The sequence below is a fragment of the Drosophila takahashii genome, chromosome 2R (genome assembly GCF_030179915.1).
Source record: "Drosophila takahashii strain IR98-3 E-12201 chromosome 2R, DtakHiC1v2, whole genome shotgun sequence".
In the NCBI taxonomy this organism is placed as follows: Eukaryota; Metazoa; Arthropoda; class Insecta; order Diptera; family Drosophilidae; genus Drosophila; species Drosophila takahashii.
The window spans coordinates 5,282,632-5,301,133 of record NC_091679.1 but is presented as its reverse complement, the minus strand read 5'-3'; the positions used below and the strand labels follow the sequence as shown (position 1 = coordinate 5,301,133).

General features: G+C 41.2%; 1 protein-coding gene across 1 annotated transcript in view; it reads left to right on the top strand.

The window, feature by feature from the left end:
- Positions 1-18,502, top strand: part of DIP-lambda (Dpr-interacting protein lambda) — a 476,056-nt gene that overhangs the window by 387,622 nt on the left and 69,932 nt on the right. Inside the window, exon 9 of the mRNA XM_070213258.1 lies at positions 75-338. Coding sequence (XP_070069359.1) covers positions 75-338 — 264 coding nt within the window. The remainder of the gene's footprint in view (positions 1-74; positions 339-18,502) is intronic.

The window sequence follows — 18,502 nt, the reverse complement described above, 5'->3', positions numbered from 1 at the left end:
CTGGTATTAGATAGTCGGGACACGAAGCCGACTATAGCGTTCTCACTTGTTTTCAATTGGTGCATGTCTTTCAGAATTACGATTACCACCCAAGTCGACGACGACGCCATTACCACACGTGCACACAACGGCCAAATCGCGGCGAAAGCAGCCACCCGGTCACAACAAAGGACTGAACGAAGTAGTGCGTGCTAAGGAAACCCATTTCTCAAATCAAATGCAGCAGGAGAACGATGTTTTTAGCAGTGGGATTGGTGTGCTTCAGAGCGCCAACAGTGGGAATGCTGGTAGCCCTTTAGAAAGTGGAAACATCAACACCATGAAAAACGGAGCGGAAGGTAAGTTACGACAAAGAAAATTCCACAAGTACGTACAGTGGTGGTCACGAGCTTAGCACACCATGCTCACCATCATATTTTCTCTATATCGCCTTTCCCGTTAGAAGGTTCTGTTTTTACCCACCTTTGTGTTATAAATAGAACAACTTCCACTGTTAATATCGCCCGATTCGCTTTTACCATTGTTCTATGGCAATAATTTCAGTGGATCAACCTGAAAAATGAGCTGGACACGAGTTTAGCACATTTAAGCACATTCAAAGCTTTTTAACCCTTCTGATAATTTTTTTCGACTTTTTACTTCTTATTCTAATTAGTGAACCTTAGTAAGGTACAAAAATGAAGAAACAAAAACTCTATATAAGTCACGAGGACTCTGGTACATAAAAAACTAAATTTATCTAAATATCCCATTTTTAGGCAGGATAAGTGTCCAAATTAGTCCTAGGCAATTATATTTACTTGTTTAACTTAAAATTAAACCATTATAAGATAATGCGGTTCAAAACATTGAACTGGGACCTGATACTGTGACTCCACCTTGCATGTCATTTCAGCGGATCCTGATTTTCAAGTCCTTTCAAATGGTCTAATAGCCTTAGGACCACAAGCCAATTAACAGACAAAAAAATGAGGTATATATCATTAAGATCGGTCAACCACTTCCTGCGATAGGCATATTAACACTTCGATTCTATGCAATTTTGCATGCAAAGTAGTAATTTTTATACCCGTTACTCGTAGAGTAAAAGGGTACATTGTATTCGTGCAAAAGAATGTATCAGGAGAAGGAAGCGTTTCCGACTCTTAAAGTATATATATTCTTGATCAGGGTCACTAGCCGAGTCCATCTAGCCAAGATAAAAAAGGATAAATGTAGAGCGACAAAAAAGCCAGTAGGAGGGGACCAAGAAATTTCCGGGATAATTAAGTCAACCAAAACAATCAAAAGGTTTCAATTGAAAAGAAGGGATTGAACAGATTTAATAGCAGATAGATGTTGCTCATAAACTATTAGGTCAGAGCCCGGTAGAATATAAGAACATGTAATAAAAATAGACAAAGATTGGAGGGAAACTGTCACACTAACAAAGTCATTAGGGACATGAGAGTGAATTCTCTCAGAATTTTGGGTTGAGGTAACGTAAACAATTTGGACCCGAATGATCTGCTCATACAGACCATTGGTTTTTATGTTAGCAGCTTCGCGACCCACCGCGAAAATTCCTCTGGAATATAACATATTTTCATCAGGTTTTTCCATACATGCGGAAAGTACAAAACCTCAATCACCCCTTGCATTGCATCCATCTCGGGTTTCAAAATACACGGGGTGACACAAAAATTAAGGGGGAAATGAGGTTTCTATCTGGATCTCTGGCAGTAGAATGCAGGCCAAAATTCACTGGCTTTTCGCCTTCCCGCATTATAGATTTTTCACACGTACTCAGTTATGGTTTTCCTATACTTGCAATGTATGCTTTTCCGCACCCTCCCAGTTTTGGTCTTCCACTCCTTGGAATATCTGTTTTTCCAGACCCTCGCAGTTTTTCTTTTCTCCTGCTTTGCAATATCTAATTTCCCATAATAAAAATACATTTTTTCACGTAATATTTTTTTGTGTATTTATTAATATTTCCAATCTAAGCATTGGAATTAAAAATTGTTAATACCTGAAGCAATCCCGGTTTTTGCTTGTCCAGTTGCAGGTCTTAGGTATCCATTTCTTGTAAGCCTATCTTCTTAAAATATCAAAAATAATTAGATATTAATGTAAGACCAGGAATAATAATAAGAGTAGGAGTTATTACCATTATTACGTCTCCGTACAAAATTAAGGGATCTCTCAAGAAATTATGCCTAGTTTGCCATGGCCGATCATTTACCCTCTGATCAGCTGTTTAATGTCGGGTATCTACAACAAAAACTATGAAAAGAATAAATCAAATATAACAAATGCAGGCACAACAGTTCTGGCCCCAAGAAGTCTCAATCCGCCTGTCTGAAATAAATGTAATATTTTGATAATTTTAAACAACTAAATTAGTTCTGAAGTACTATTCATACCATTTAATAAACACCGCACACCATTTACCACTGGTAAAGATTAAAAACATTTCAAGTGACACTGTGTAACGAACTAATTTTTTATATCTGCTCGCGAACGTTCCACCCTGGCCTCATCCGCTAGCTCGATGTCCGTTGCTCTGCTCCTAGATGTGCTGGTTAAGAGGTTGGACGTAGCGTGGCTTCTGGTACTTGGGGTTACGGATACACGCCGGTCCCGGGCTCGTAGAACTGTTGGGTCTCTCTAGGACAGCGCCTTGAAATGACAACCGGCCTACTGCTCGCCCTTTCTGACTCGTAACACTCGGGGTTTGGACACACGCCGGTCATGGGCTCGTAGAGCCGTTGAGTCTCTATAGGACAGCGCCTCCAGACACAACAACTGGCCCACTGCTCGCCCTTTCTGGCTGGTCGCGCCAGGACCTGTTCGATTTCCACTTGACTTGAAAGAAGGCACCCTAGGTTTAGTTCGTTCGCCCTGAGTTCACGATCTCTTGTCGCAGGACTTCACTGCTCAACTCTGATAGACCTGCCAGGCGTAATGCGAGTAGCAGGAGTAGAAACGGTTCGCCTTGACTTAGCCGCGTCAATTCGGAGATTCCTAATGATCCAATCCCGAATGTCTCGACGTAGCGATCTTGCTCCTTGTAGGCTCCCACGGCGCTGTGTCCGAAGACTTGACTTGTGTTTTACTTGTAGATTACTTGGTACTGGTTGATCGACTTGTTCACATTGATATCTTGACTGATCTTGACGGATTGACTCCTCGTGATCGACTGATCCAGCTGCCAACGCCCGGCGGCTTTATATAGGGCCTCCGGGCACCGTTATATCCCTTTTGCGCTCTGCCCGCGGCATCTCAGCAATCCGGGTCCAAAGTCCGTGGTTCGTGTTGTCCTCCTTGTCCTTCACTCACAGCCTTCAATTGTAGTTCCGCGTGTTGCCGCCGTCCCGCTGATTCCAATGGTGTACGTGGTGCACGCCTGTATGCCGCTCCATTGCTGCGATGTGGCACTTGTCCTCCTGGTCCAAAGTTCGCGGCAGAGTCCAAAATTCGGTGTCGTTCCGTTATTTCCTTTTGCACCCGGCACTCTCGCTCTGTCAGAAAAGTCTCCACTCTCTCTCTCTCTCTCTCTCTCTCTCTCTCTCTCTGCACCCTTGTTCTCCCGACTCTCACTCTCCAAACTCTCTCTATCAGAGTCCTCTCTCTCCGGCGCTAGACTCTCCACTCTCTCATTCTCCACACTCTCAATCTCCAAACTCTCTTAGCCGCGCCGCTATTTCGCTAATTTGCCTCGTAACTGGTATGCGACCGGCCATCCGTTATTCTTGCTGCTGTTATTCAACAAGAAATTTTTATTCAAATTATTGTTTCATAGAAAATGTAAAAAAACAAGAAAGGAAGCTAGCTTCGGCCAGCCGAAGCTTATATACCCTTGCAGATCATTCCTATTAATTAACAAATCGCAAAAATGTTCAATTTTCTAATATTTCTCATTAATTTTCCGATCGTTCCTATGGCAGCTATATGATATAGTCGTCCGATTTTGATCAAATTAAAATTGAAATTCGAAAATATTTAAAAAGAGTCATATCCTAGAGTAGAAGATAATACAATAAAAACCAAAGAAGCTAGAATTTATTTCCTATTATTTTTCCATTTATTTTCCGATCGTTCCTATGGCAGCTATATGATATAGTCGTCCGATTTTGATTAAATTTAAATTGAAATTCGGAAATATTTAAAAAGTGTCATATCCTAGAGTAGAAGATAATACAATAAAATCCAAAGAAGCTAGAATTTATTTCCTATTACTTTTCCATTAATTTCCCGATCGTTCCTATGGCAGCTATATGATATAGTAGTCCGATTTTTTAAATAATTAATTCGAAATTCAGATATATTTAAAAAATAACATCCCCAAAAGTAGAAGGTAATATTTCAAAAAACACCGAAGCTAGAATTTTTTAAAGTTTTTTTTTTCCGATTGTTCCTATGGGAGCTATAAGATATAGTTGTCCGATCCGGTCGGCTCCGACATATATACTACCTGCAATAGAAAGAAGACTTTTGGGAAAGTTTCATCCTGATAGCTCAAAAACTGAGAGACTAGTTTGCGTAGAAACAGACAGACGGACAGACGGACAGACGGACGGACAGACGGACAGACGGACATGGCTAGATCGACTCGTCTTGTGATGCTGATCAAGAATATATATACTTTATGGGGTCGGAAACGTCTCCTTCACTGCGTTGCAAACTTCTGACTGAAATCATAATACCCTCTGCAAGGGTATAACAAGAGAGTACGCCAGACACATTTTAAAATCGTTAGTGGGTGACTGTGGGCGTTAGAGGGGGCGTGGCGCTCGGTTGAAATAAACTTGCACTGCGTAGAAAGCCCAAGAATATGTGCGGAAAATCTCAACCTTCTAGCTTTTGTAGTCTCCGAGATCTTAGCGTTCATACGGACAGACGGACATGGCTAGATCGACTCGGCTAGTGATCCTAATCAAGAATATATGTACCTCTTGGGTTCGGAAACGCTTCCTTCTAGCTGTTACATACCTTCAAACGCATACAATTTACATAAAAAACAAGAAAGGAAGCTAGCTTCGGCCAGCCGAAGCTTATATACCCTTGCAGATCATTCCTATTAATTAACAAATCGCAAAAATGTTCAATTTTCTAATATTTCTCATTAATTTTCCGATCGTTCCTATGGCAGCTATATGATATAGTCGTCCGATTTTGATCAAATTAAAATTGAAATTCGAAAATATTTAAAAAGAGTCATATCCTAGAGTAGAAGATAATACAATAAAATCCAAAGAAGCTAGAATTTATTTCCTTTTACTTTTCCATTAATTTTCCGATCGTTCCTATGGCAGCTATATGATATAGTAGTCCGATTTTTTAAATAATTAATTCGAAATTCAGATATATTTAAAAAATAACATCCCCAAAAGTAAAAGGTAATATTTCAAAAAACACCGAAGCTAGAATTTTTTAAAGTTTTTTTTTTCCGATTGTTCCTATGGGAGCTATAAGATATAGTTGTCCGATCCGGTCGGCTCCGACATATATACTACCTGCAATAGAAAGAAGACTTTTGGGAAAGTTTCATCCTGATAGCTCAAAAACTGAGAGACTAGTTTGCGTAGAAACAGACAGACGGACAGACGGACAGACGGACAGACGGACAGACGGACGGACAGACGGACAGACGGACAGACGGACAGACGGACAGACGGACATGGCTAGATCGACTCGTCTTGTGATGCTGATCAAGAATATATATACTTTATGGGGTCGGAAACGTCTCCTTCACTGCGTTGCAAACTTCAGACTGAAATCATAATACCCTCTGCAAGGGTATAACAATAATTGTTAACAATAATAATAACAATAATAATTGTTAACAATAATTGTTATATATTGATCTATCAGGATGAAACTTTCCCAAAAGTCTTCTTTCTATTGCAGGTAGTATATATGTCGGAGCCGACCGGATCGGACAACTATATCTTATAGCTCCCATAGGAACAATTGGAAAAAAAAAACTTTAAAAAATTCTAGCTTCGGTGTTTTTTGAAATATTACCTTCTACTTTTGGGGATGTTATTTTTTAAATATATCTGAATTTCGAATTAATTATTTAAAAAATCGGACTACTATATCATATAGCTGCCATAGGAACGATCGGAAAATTAATGGAAAAGTAATAGGAAATAAATTCTAGCTTCTTTGGATTTTATTGTATTATCTTCTACTCTAGGATATGACACTTTTTAAATATTTCCGAATTTCAATTTTAATTTAATCAAAATCGGAAGACTATATCATATAGCTGCCATAGGAACGATCGGAAAATTAATGGAAAAGTAATAGGAAATAAATTCTAGCTTCTTTGGTTTTTATTGTATTATCTTCTACTCTAGGATATGACTCTTTTTAAATATTTTCGAATTTCAATTTTAATTTGATCAAAATCGGACGACTATATCATATAGCTGCCATAGGAACGATCGGAAAATTAATGAGAAATATTAGAAAATTGAACAGTTTTGCGATTTGTTAATTAATAGGAATGATCTGCAAGGGTATATAAGCTTCGGCTGGCCGAAGCTAGCTTCCTTTCTTGTTTTTATTTGTATTATTTATTCAGTTTTTATAAATATTTTTGAAAATCCTGGCTGTGGCTTTGCAATGTAATTGGCACAGAATCTTATTCAAAAGCCGTCTGGCACGGCAACTGCTAACAGATAGAAGGAATAGGATTTTTAACACACACAGAGCAACCCTCTCACTTTCCCGGTAGGTATCTATCCCCACACCACTGCAAACAAACGAGCAGTATTTCAAATACACTAAAAACCGACTTCTCACTATCCCGCTCAGGCAGCCAACAACCCACGCAACCACACAAATATTCCAAAAGGGAAAAATAATACACACTGAATAAAATCAGGTTTGGGTATCCCTAAACATTGGATCCAGCTTGATGCCAGCTTGGTCCAATTTGAACGCCTTGCAGAGGGTCAAAAGAATTTGACGAATTTGAAATTACTATTAACCTCCCTTGTCCGTCTTATATTGGAATACCAAGTGCATATTGACCGTATAGAGTCGGTTCAAAAAAAATTTCTTCTTTGCTCTGGGATCAAAACGTAAGGATACCCTCCTACCAGAGTAGATTACACAGGTCGACAAAATCAAGACTTTTTCTTGGCCAAAGAATAAACGCTACAAAACCTGAAAGAATTTTAGCTGTAGATTACTACCTCATATTTAGAAACTTTCCATCACGTCTAAGTTTTTAGAAATCCGTGGTCAAAGTTCCAAACTTTCGATTTTTAGGCACTTTTTGCGGCTTAATAGTAAGAAAACCTTTCATAGTCCAGAGCCACAATTTAGCGGAAGTGGTACCTTGAACCTTTAACTTCAAGAGTGTACAATCACAAAGCTGGGCGACCTCTATATCTTTAGCTACAATGGATTTTACAGAAGTACTTTTTGTCATTATACCCTTGCAGAGGGTATTATGATTTCAGTCAGAAGTTTGCAACGCATTGAAGGAGACGTTTCCGACCCCATAAAGTATATATATTCTTGATCAGCATCACAAGACGAGTCGATCTAGCCATGTCCGTCTGTCCGTCTGTCCGTCTGTCCGTCCGTCTGTCCGTCTGTCCGTCTGTCTGTTTCTACGCAAACTAGTCTCTCAGTTTTTGAGCTATCAGGATGAAACTTTCCCAAAAGTCTTCTTTCTATTGCAGGTAGTATATATGTCGGAGCCGACCGGATCGGACAACTATATCTTATAGCTCCCATAGGAACAATCGGAAAAAAAAAACTTTAAAAAATTCTAGCTTCGGTGTTTTTTGAAATATTACCTTCTACTTTTGGGGATGTTATTTTTTAAATATATCTGAATTTCGAATTAATTATTTAAAAAATCGGACTACTATATCATATAGCTGCCATAGGAACGATCGGGAAATTAATGGAAAAGTAATAGGAAATAAATTCTAGCTTCTTTGGATTTTATTGTATTATCTTCTACTCTAGGATATGACACTTTTTAAATATTTCCGAATTTCAATTTTAATTTAATCAAAATCGGACGACTATATCATATAGCTGCCATAGGAACGATCGGAAAATTAATGGAAAAGTAATAGGAAATAAATTCTAGCTTCTTTGGTTTTTATTGTATTATCTTCTACTCTAGGATATGACTCTTTTTAAATATTTTCGAATTTCAATTTTAATTTGATCAAAATCGGACGACTATATCATATAGCTGCCATAGGAACGATCGGAAAATTAATGAGAAATATTAGAAAATTGAACATTTTTGCGATTTGTTAATTAATAGGAATGATCTGCAAGGGTATATAAGCTTCGGCTGGCCGAAGCTAGCTTCCTTTCTTGTTTTTTTTTTCATCTATAGTAGCCATCCAAAGACCGTGCCCTGTGCGACGGACAGCCCATCACGTATATTTAGGAACCCGGGCCTGATTACGTCGGTGTATACTTCCGAGCCCAACACCAGCGAGACTGTTGCTGGGCGATGAAACTGCTCATCGGCCAGACGGATGTCATCGAATTGGGCTCGCATAGAATCGCTTAGCGCGCGGATCGGGGTACGGATGCGTAGACTTTGGCTGATCTTCAGCAGCACGCCGATCTGGAAATCGCCCGTTCTCGACCGGATTGTCGTCGAGCAGACTTCCTCGCCTCTCACTGTCGTCCTGGGCAACTTGAACGCAGTTGCCAGGGAGCTGTCGGTGGTGCTGACGGGAGTGCAAGGGTCGATCAACGCGGCCGTCTTGAAGGTGGTGGCCCCAGACTCCAGCAACACGATCGCCGTCGGAAAAATGTGAAGGCTCTGATGCTGCAGGAGAGCCGCCACTGATGGAGTTGCTGCTGACTCTGGACGTCGGACCGGTGTCCGTGCTTCCCTTGCCGCTGGCGAAGGAGATCGCGAGACTGCCCTTGACAGCCGAGCGGTCGATACGCGATGTTGCGAGGACGGCGATTGGAGACGTGGCGGGGACGGCGGCTGACGACGCTGCTGGATGGGCGGTTGACGAGTAGTCCCGGACATCTCGTGCAGGTGGAGCAGCGTGTGATGGTTCTGCCCGCACTTTTTGCACGTGTCGCCACTGCGACATTGCCCCCCGGAGTGTTGATGAGCCAGGCAATTTGCAATATTTATTAATGAGGACGGCGCGGAGCCGCTTCTCCGTGTTGAGCCTGAGGAAGCGGGTGCACTTCCGTAGAGGATGGATTCCCCGACAGACTCGGCAACGGTAGGATCGAGCACCACGTCTGTCGTCCAAAGTTTGGGCGCTGCGAGGACGTGGAGCCACGATTTTGATGATTTAAGAAAAAATGATAAGCGAATTTAGCATCAATTATGAACGGATTTTGTAACACAAGGACAGAAGGTACTATTTTTGGAAAGCGGAGGTTGCCTTGGCCTCCATATGAAGAAGTACTAGAATAAGGACAGAAGTTATTATTGCGGAAGTGCGGAGATTGCCTTGTCCTCCATAAGAAGAAGTCCCAGGGAAGTCCCTCGAGCAGTAAGGACCTCTACTACGCGAACTCTACTATCGGCTCCTGGAAGAACAGATACCACTATCCCGAGGCGCCATTCGTTTGACGGCATATTGTCTTCTTTGACGACCACCATATCATCGACTTGGATGTCTCGGGAAAGATTATGCCACTTATTGCGCTTGTGAAGTTCTTTCAAATACTCCTCTTTCCATCGCGCACTGAACTGCTGATGCAGGGCCTTCAAGTGTTGCCAGCGACACTGCGCTTCGCCCTTAATTTCGGGCTTAGCTGTGGAAAGTAACGGCCCCCCAATCAGAAAGTGGCCTGGCGTCAATGCCAATAACTCAGAAGGATCTTCGGACATGGGAGACAACGGCCTGGAATTGAGGCAGGCTTCAACTTTGGGGAGAAGCGTGGCGAACTCTTCAAACGTGTACTTCCGACTTGACGTTGACTTGTAGAAAAGCTTAAAGCTTTTTACTCCCGCCTCCCACAATCCTCCCATATGTGGAGCTCCTGGTGGAATGAACCGCCACAAGAGTCCCTGGTGGCTATAGGTTTTAATTACTGACTCTTTGATCGTCTGCATGAAATCCCGAGAAAGTAGAGTCGCTGCCCCCCCAAAGGTTTTGCCATTATCCGAATGGACCCGCTGAGGACAACCTCTTCTCGCTACGAAACGGGCAAACGCCGCGAGGAACTTTTCCGTTGTCAGGTCGGATGTAGGCTCTAAGTGAATAGCCTTCGTAGAAAAACACACAAACACGCAAACATATCCCTTGGTAATAAGGCATGCTCTGACAGTATAGTTCTTTATCTCGAACAGCCCTGCATAATCCATGCCCGTATATGTAAATGGCCTGGAAAAGGAAACTCGATCGGTCGGGAGATCGCCCATTAATTGCGTCTGTACTCTCTTCTTGTAAATAGTGCACACCTTGCAGGAGTTCAGCACAGCTTTTACTATATTCTTGAGTTTAGGAATCCAATACTTCGATCGGATGAGGCGTATCACTAATTGATTGCCACCATGCAGGGAAATATGGTGCGAAAAAGGGACGAGAAGACGAGCTAAACGAGAGTTATATGGCAATATAATAGGATGCCGCTCGTCATACTAAAGGGCCATCGAGGCTTTAACGCGACCACATGCCCTTAGCAGGCCTTGTTGGTCTAAAAATGGAAACAGGTTGGCATTCGGGCTGGAAACTGGAATCGGACGCTTATCGCTTAGGAATTTGAGCTCTTGGGTATATTCTTCCCGCTGACCGTAACGAATGAGGACTCTTTCAGCTTCTCGGACCTCTTCCTTGGTAGGTCGGTCAGCAGAGTCCCTCGGCATCTTGCGGCAGCGTTGAGTGAAACGTAATATGTACGCAAGGACCCTCAGAGCCTTGTCCAACGAGGAGAATCGTTCCAGAAAATCTTCGGATGCTCAAAGTCTGTGACTGGAGTTTCAATCCCCCGTGTTGGCCACTTGTCCTTTGGCTGTAGTAACCAGTCCGGTCCTGCCCACCAGAGTTGGCTATGAGTCAGCTCCTGCAGAGAAACGCCTCGACTGGCCAGGTCCGCGGAATTGTGCTCAGGTCGCACGTGCGCCCAATGCTCAGCGCTCGTCGCCTGTGTAATCTTGGTCACTCGGTTGGCTACAAACGTGGTCCAGTGGCATGACGGCTTATTCAACCATGCAAGGACGATGGTGGAATCAGTCCAACAGAAAATGTCGGAATTGGAAATTGGCATATTCGGAAGGATAGCTGCAATCATTTCGGACAACAGCAATGCCCCACACAGCTCGAGCCGTGAAAGGGACACCGTTTTAACAGGGGCGACTCGGGTTTTGGCGGCAAGCAGACGGGTCATAATGTCATAATGCCTACTTCCACCCGCAAGTATATAGCGGCCCCGTATGCCTTATGCGACGCATCACAAAAACCATGATGCTCTACCTTCGCCTCTGGCTGGAAACCAACCCATTTTAGAATACGGATGTGCTCAAGCTCGGAATAGCTGCGCAAGAAATCTTGCCGTCTTTTATTCATTTTTGCTGGGATACTTTCATCCCAGCCCAACTCCTGCAGCCAAATTTCTTGCAAATAGATTTTTGAGCGGACAATAACCGGGGACACCCATCCGGCTGGGTCAAAAAGCTTCGCAATTTGGGAAATAACCTCTCTCTTCGTATGAGTGGATTGAATCGCAACTGGCGGTGGAACAAAATAAAACTCGTCCGAGGTCGCATTCCATCGAACACCCAGTGTTTTGGCAAAGCTTTCGGAGTGAAGATCTCGAAAGTCTTCGTGGAGTAGATGCTCGTTTGGGATATCTTCGAGCGCTTCTGGTTGGCTGTCCACTTTCTCAATGGAAAACTGGCGCGGCTGAAAGCGTGGCGAAGCTCGCTGATTGCAAGTCGAGCCTCTCATATGGAAGTGGTTCCTGCCAGAACGTCGTCTACGTACATAAAGTGACGAATAATATTGCTTGCTTTAGAGAAGTCCTTTTCTATGTCGTCTGCCAATTGTTGGAGTACGCAAAGTGCCAGAAATGGTGCACAGTTGACACCAAAGGTAACGGTTTTTAATTCGAAATCGCCTACTTCTCCGTCTTTATTCCGGAATAAGATTCTTTGAAATGGCGTATGCTTGGGATCGACCCAGATTTGACGGTACATTTTGGTAATATCTGCGTTAATACGTATTGGAAATAACGCCACTTCAAGATCTATATGGTTAAATCAGATTGTAGGACTGGACCAGCATGAAGAATATCGTTCAAGCTTGTCCCATTTGCTGAAGGGCTAGAGGCATTGAATACCACGCGAAGTTTGGTGGTGGTACTCTCGTGTTTGATCACCGCGTGGTGTGGAAGATAATAGTTTGGAGAATCGTACGACGGGGGAATTTCTCTCATGTGACCCAGATCCAAATACTCCTGAATGACTGAGTCATATTGCTGAGTCATACTGAGTTTCTAAGAAACTCAGCTAGGGCACTGGATTGCCCCTGGAGAAAATTGTTCTCGCAATAGGAATCGGATTCCTTTACCCTCTTAGTGGGTATGTTCTCCACCTCCCAAAACTTCGTGAGAAGTTTTTCTAAGACCCTGTCACTCGTTTGGTTTATCTGGGTCGTCAAAGCTGAGTTCCCGATTTTGACTAGATGTACTGGAAACTGGGCCGGTAAGCACCCAGCCAAAAATAGTTTCCTGACCTAGGAGAGAACCACATATGTTTGTGCGCGTGCCGCTCAGCAAAACGGATGGTAAAATGTCGGCTCCTATAAGAACATCTATCTGGGAGCTCTCTAAAAATGTTGGATCTGCCAGGGGAATAGCGGGTAAATCAATCACCGCATCTCGTGAGATTGGGTAAGACGGTAGCTTCCCGGCCAATTCAGGCAAAACGTAAGCTGCGGTCTCTAGCTGAACCTTGGTTTATTCGGGGCTCGAATGGAAAAATGGCAGAGCCTGGTCGCCTGAGCGGAAACGGTCTGATTTACGCCCGAAATTTGGGCTTGGATGGAACAGGCGTTCCGTAATAAACGTAGCCTCAGAACCCGAGTGCGCGAGCCCTGTAGTTCGTGCCCAAGTGGCACAGCATGGAGACAGTCCCAGTTCTCTGTGGAAATTTTGGAATGAGCCAGAGCGGTCAAACACCCTTGGATTGTGCTCTGAAGATCTTTCAGAGCCTGGCCTGATTCGGAACTGACGGACCCCAAATTAAAAAGGAGTTTGAGTTGGCTGTTTACTAGCAGTCTATTATTTTCGAAACGGTCTCGAAGCGCTGCCCATGCTGAATCGAAACCCTCATTTGTGAGAGGGGACTTGGCTACTATTGCCTTAGCCTCGCCTCTAGTTTTAGCGTTGAGATGAAAAAGTTTTTCGACCGGTGTCAGCCTAGGATTGTTGACATAAACTGCTGTAAAAAGGTCCCTAAATGTTGGCCATTTTAGATAATCTTCCTCGAAAACTTCAGTATCGCATGGCGGTAACCGGCACCCAGACGGAATATAAGTGGTCTCGGTAGTAGCGTTCGTGGTCGAAGTGGCTCGGTCCATTAGCTCGCTGAGCTGAACCGATAGCTCCTCGTACACCGAATAGCAATATTCATATTTTCGGTGCAGAGTCGCCAGAATATCCTCCGCCCTTTCAGTCGTAAGGCTGAATATCGTGTCTAGACACGCTTCAAATTCTTTCTCGGCTTTGTCCCAGAGTGAGCGGACTTGTTCCTTACGGACTTTGCAGGTATGGACGGACGGAGGTGACGGTCTCGGGGTTTCTATGGTCGGACACCGTGATAAACCGCGCGAGGGCTGCGACTGCAATTTCGTTACTCATTTTCACCGAGAACGAGTTGCTAGTGAGTTTACGGACTTGGTCTGGATTTGTGACCTAACCTTAGGCGTGAGCGGACTCAGAGACAATCGTTTCTGATTGCTCGTAGGAATAGACAACTTCTTGTCGCCTTCTTGGGTGACTAATGAAGTTCGCTCTTTGATTTTGAGGCTACTGGGCTTAAGGTGCGCGCGCGAGGAGATGCTAATAGCGATCGCGTTTTATTTGCAGTCGGAACTGATAACTTTGTTTTGTGTCCTGGCATTCCAGAAAAATCTGTCCTTGAATGTGGTGACGCTGTTCGGATCACCGGGATTGATTCGTAAAGAAAGGGAACGACGAAACGGATAACTTCCGGAAGATAAAGGTGCGGCCCCAAAATTTCGAAAATCGTAATAGCTGAATGTCAACAATGTCAATGTATAGTGGAGCGACACGACAAAAAATCATATGGAATTAGTTCAATTTTGTTTAAAAAACAAAAAACCAAAAATGTTAATATATCGCAGTGGCTTCTTAGTTTCCTCGGTATAGATTGCAAGCGGTCCGCTTTTGTTTCCTAGCGTTGCAGCTCCGGTCTACTTTTGGAATACCGTCACGGCTTTCACAAAAAAAGTATTTATTTTTATTTTAATGGATGTAAGCCGCCGGTGTGTGCGAAATAAATATCATGCAGATTCTGGAAAGGCGTGTCGTGGTGATGGGTTCGGTGGAATCCAGTTATGTTGTTATATGTAAAGTATAAATTGTGTTTGGTGGAAACAAGTTTTTTTTCAAATGTATAATACAACCCTAGTCAAAAGTATTTTCTCAAATTTGAATGTTAACTGTACTCATATTTTGAACTTATAATATAAACATTTTGGCACCTATGGAAAGAGCACTTCAATTCCGTTTAAATGACACAAAAATTTTCTTAACCCATTAAGCACCCTTTGAAAAGTGAGCAAATTAGACAATTTTTTTGAAAATAAAATTTTCAACTTTTTCCCTGGGGCTTAAAACAAAAATGTTTTGATGCAAAGTTGTTCCCCAATCAAAATTAATAATAACTGCAAAAAAATAGCTATTTTTGCCGCTTTTTCTTCCTTTTCATACAAAATTTTACTGAGAGGTCTCCATTCCCATCTTCTGCAAGTCGACCTCGTCGTTTGCACCCAATCCCGGTTTAGTGGGTGATATTAATAGATTTCCTAGCCAACGACAGGCAGCCAACGCGGCGTTCACGCCTGTGGCTTTGGCTGCTGTACAACAGAAAACCCAACCGCATTTGCTGCTGTACAACAGAAAACCCCAACAGTAGTTGCTGCCGAAGCCGTAGGAGCCACCTGCGGCAAATATCTTCTAACGGGTGTTTTTTAGAGGTATAGAACTTTGAGTTGCAATAAAACAACGATGGATTATTCGATTGACATGAATTTTTTTTTTCGAAAGATAATCTTGTGGCATTATATTTATACCCGTTACTCGTAGAGTAAAAGGGTATATTGTATTCGTGCAAAAGTATGTAACAGCTAGAAGGAGACGTTTACGACCCCATAAAGTATATATATTCTTGATCAGCATCACAAGACGAGTCGATCTAGCCATGCCCGTCTGTCCGTCTGTCTGTTTCTACGCAAACTAGTCTCTCAGTTTTTGAGCTATCGGGACAAAACTTTCGCAAAAGTCTTCTTTTTATTGCAGGTAGTACATATGTCGGAGCGAGCCGGATCGGACCACTATATCTTAAGGCTCCCATAGGAATATTCTAACAAATATAAGGAAATTCATTGTAACTTTGTAGGAAGTAGGCGTTTTGATTTTTCACAACAACAAAATTTAAATAGGCACGCTGAATCTGGAATCCCTGGAACTGCACCGAGTGAGCATTAAACTATAGGTATTTACTTTATCTGCAGGAGTATATAAGCTTCGGATGGCCGAAGCTAGCTTCCTTTCTTGTTTTTTCATTATTTTATGCAAAACTAGGCAGGAGGACAGGTGCATTTCGGCTAGACTATTTATTCCTATCATTCAGATTTGTACTACATACTAGAGCCCTGCACAAGTAACCTGACTTGTTTGTCAAACCTTAAATCCAACCGACCTACTTGAAACCCATTTGGGTAAGTGAGTCAATTTTTACCCAAACCCAAATGACCCAAGTCAAATGGGTTTCAAGTAGATCAGTTCGGGTTTAAGGTTACCCAAAGAAAAAAATTGATTTTTAAATAAGACGATGGTCACAATTTTCACAGCTATCATTAGGTTTCTTAGTTAAGTTATGTATGAGCCACACAAATAAATCCTCTTGTTCCTAAGATTTCGCGGTCTTTAAAAAGTCGATATAGAATATATCATTAGGTTTCTTTAATTAAGTTATGTATGATCCACATAAATATATCCTCTTAATCGTAAGAATTCGCGGGTTTTAAAGAATCAATAATTAATTAATTATTTAATTAATCTATAACACTAGTTTACAAAATAATATTCTTGGATAGTTTATTCTTATGAAAAAAGTAACCTTAATTTCAAAAATTAAATTCCCTTTAATAATTTTCTAGCTTTTAAATATCTGATTTAGCTATTAAGGGCCGGTTTCTCGAGTGCCGGCTAACATTTCTCGAACAGATAAAGTCCCTGCTAAGGCATTTTGGCTTTCTCGATCATAAATGTGAGAGCTAACTTTGACAGGGACTTGGAGTCCCTGTTAAGCGTTTTCGACTCGATAGAATGACAGCTTAATTCCCAAAGCCAACTATGAAGAAGAAACGAAATCACAGCTGACTTTTCCTTTAATTTATACCCAAACAGCTGATGAAATAATCGAAGCAGCACAATTCTGTGCGTTAACAGCACTCTGTAATTGTTTCTCGTTCAGATAAATTAAAGCAGTCGAGAAAGCCGATTTGCTTTTACGAACAGTTTATCTGGTATTTAAGTTTTTCGAACAGATAGCTATCAGGGACTTTGACAGGGACTCGAGAAACCGGCCCTTAGTGACCCGGCTGCCGTCACCACTCATTTTTGTTTACATGTCGCCGCCTATGATAAATCTTAATCTTGGACTCTGTCATACGAAAAAAGTAGAAAAATCCGAACTTTAAAAATCCACCATAAATCCAGTTTTTCATGGATTTGGGCCATATCCGGCTTATTTTATTCGGTAGGATGTAAACTTTAAGTTTGTACCCATTATGATTTTTCAACGGATTTATTTAGAGTTTTTACTATATATACAGCCGACTTACAGACGACCAAAAAACACATTTTTCATCTTTGTCGAGTTTCTGCGCTGCCATTACTTATCCAATCATATTTATCTGTATGGCAAAGTTAAACTCTGATCTATTGACTTTAAAATATAACTAAAACTGGCCTAATCGGATGGATAATTGCCGAGATATAAAAAGAAATTCGAAAAAAGTGAGAAATTGAACATTTCAAACTTTAAAAAATCTTAAAAAAAAAACTGTGTCATCGAAAAAAAAATAAGTGCTATTTTTGTGATCTAGGGGTCCAACACTAACAGAATTTGCCATCAATTGCTGGGGAGCATTTCGGCTGTAAACTAGTGTAATCTTAAGAGCTGAGAGCTGGGAGCTACATTATACAGAATATATTACAGTTTTCCATAAGAAATTAATTTTTTAATTAAGTAGAGATTGGTCCACAAAATCTAAACTTTTACTTGTTCCTAAGAATTCGCGGTTCTAAAAAAATCGATTTCAGTATCGAACCTTATCTTATACTTTGTTGGATATTTAAATCCATTCTTCAAAAACCGCAAATTCTTAAGAAGAAGAGGATCTGATTGTGTGCAAGCTTTCTCTTCCTAGCTAAAGACATTTTTCTTATAGTTCGTTTGACATTTAAATCGATTCTTAATAATCCCGAATTCTTAAGAGCAAGAGGCAAAGCTTCTTTAGATTGAGTGGACTAACTAAAGATATTTAAAAGTAAATGTTAAATGTTGACTAAAATTAGAATAACATTTAACGGGATGCAGAATCCAAGTTCAAGGTGGCACGTCTGCATTTGATTTATAGGACTACTAGCTATACCCGGAGCGACTTCGTTCGCTTAAAATTAGTTTGGAGTTAGGAAATAAGGTTGTCAGGACTTTCTTATTTTTTATTTGCGCGTTTTTTGAAAACCTTTGTGTAAACAATCTTTGTGGAAGATCCTTCAAGATCAGAACAGAGCTATATAATAAATGAATGTAAAAGTAGTGCATTTTTATACCTTCTATCAGTTACAATGTTATCAATGCAATTTTAATTTGCGCACAAATGTACACCTGTTTGAAAATTGGAATTTGTTGCTTTAAAATTTGTTATTTTGATTGAAGCGAAAACATTTGTATACACAAAAGTAGCGAAGTAACTTATTATTTTCCGATTCCACATTTGATTGATAATTATTAATTTTAATTTTCATTGAACACACATTGTGTGTATGTATTGTATTGTACATGTATTGTACAAATCAAAACATGCATATCTACATACGTATTTGGGCAAAAGTTCGAATCTTAAGATATTAAACTTGGAAAAATTTTGGCTTTGCTTACTGAATTTGTAGTAATTTTTTATCTTCTTCCATAGTGGAAATTAAATAAGACTCTTACTTCTGCTACAAAATGAAAAATATTTTTTGAAAAATAAAACCTAGGCATTTGATCTACATGACTGACTATTGATCGAAA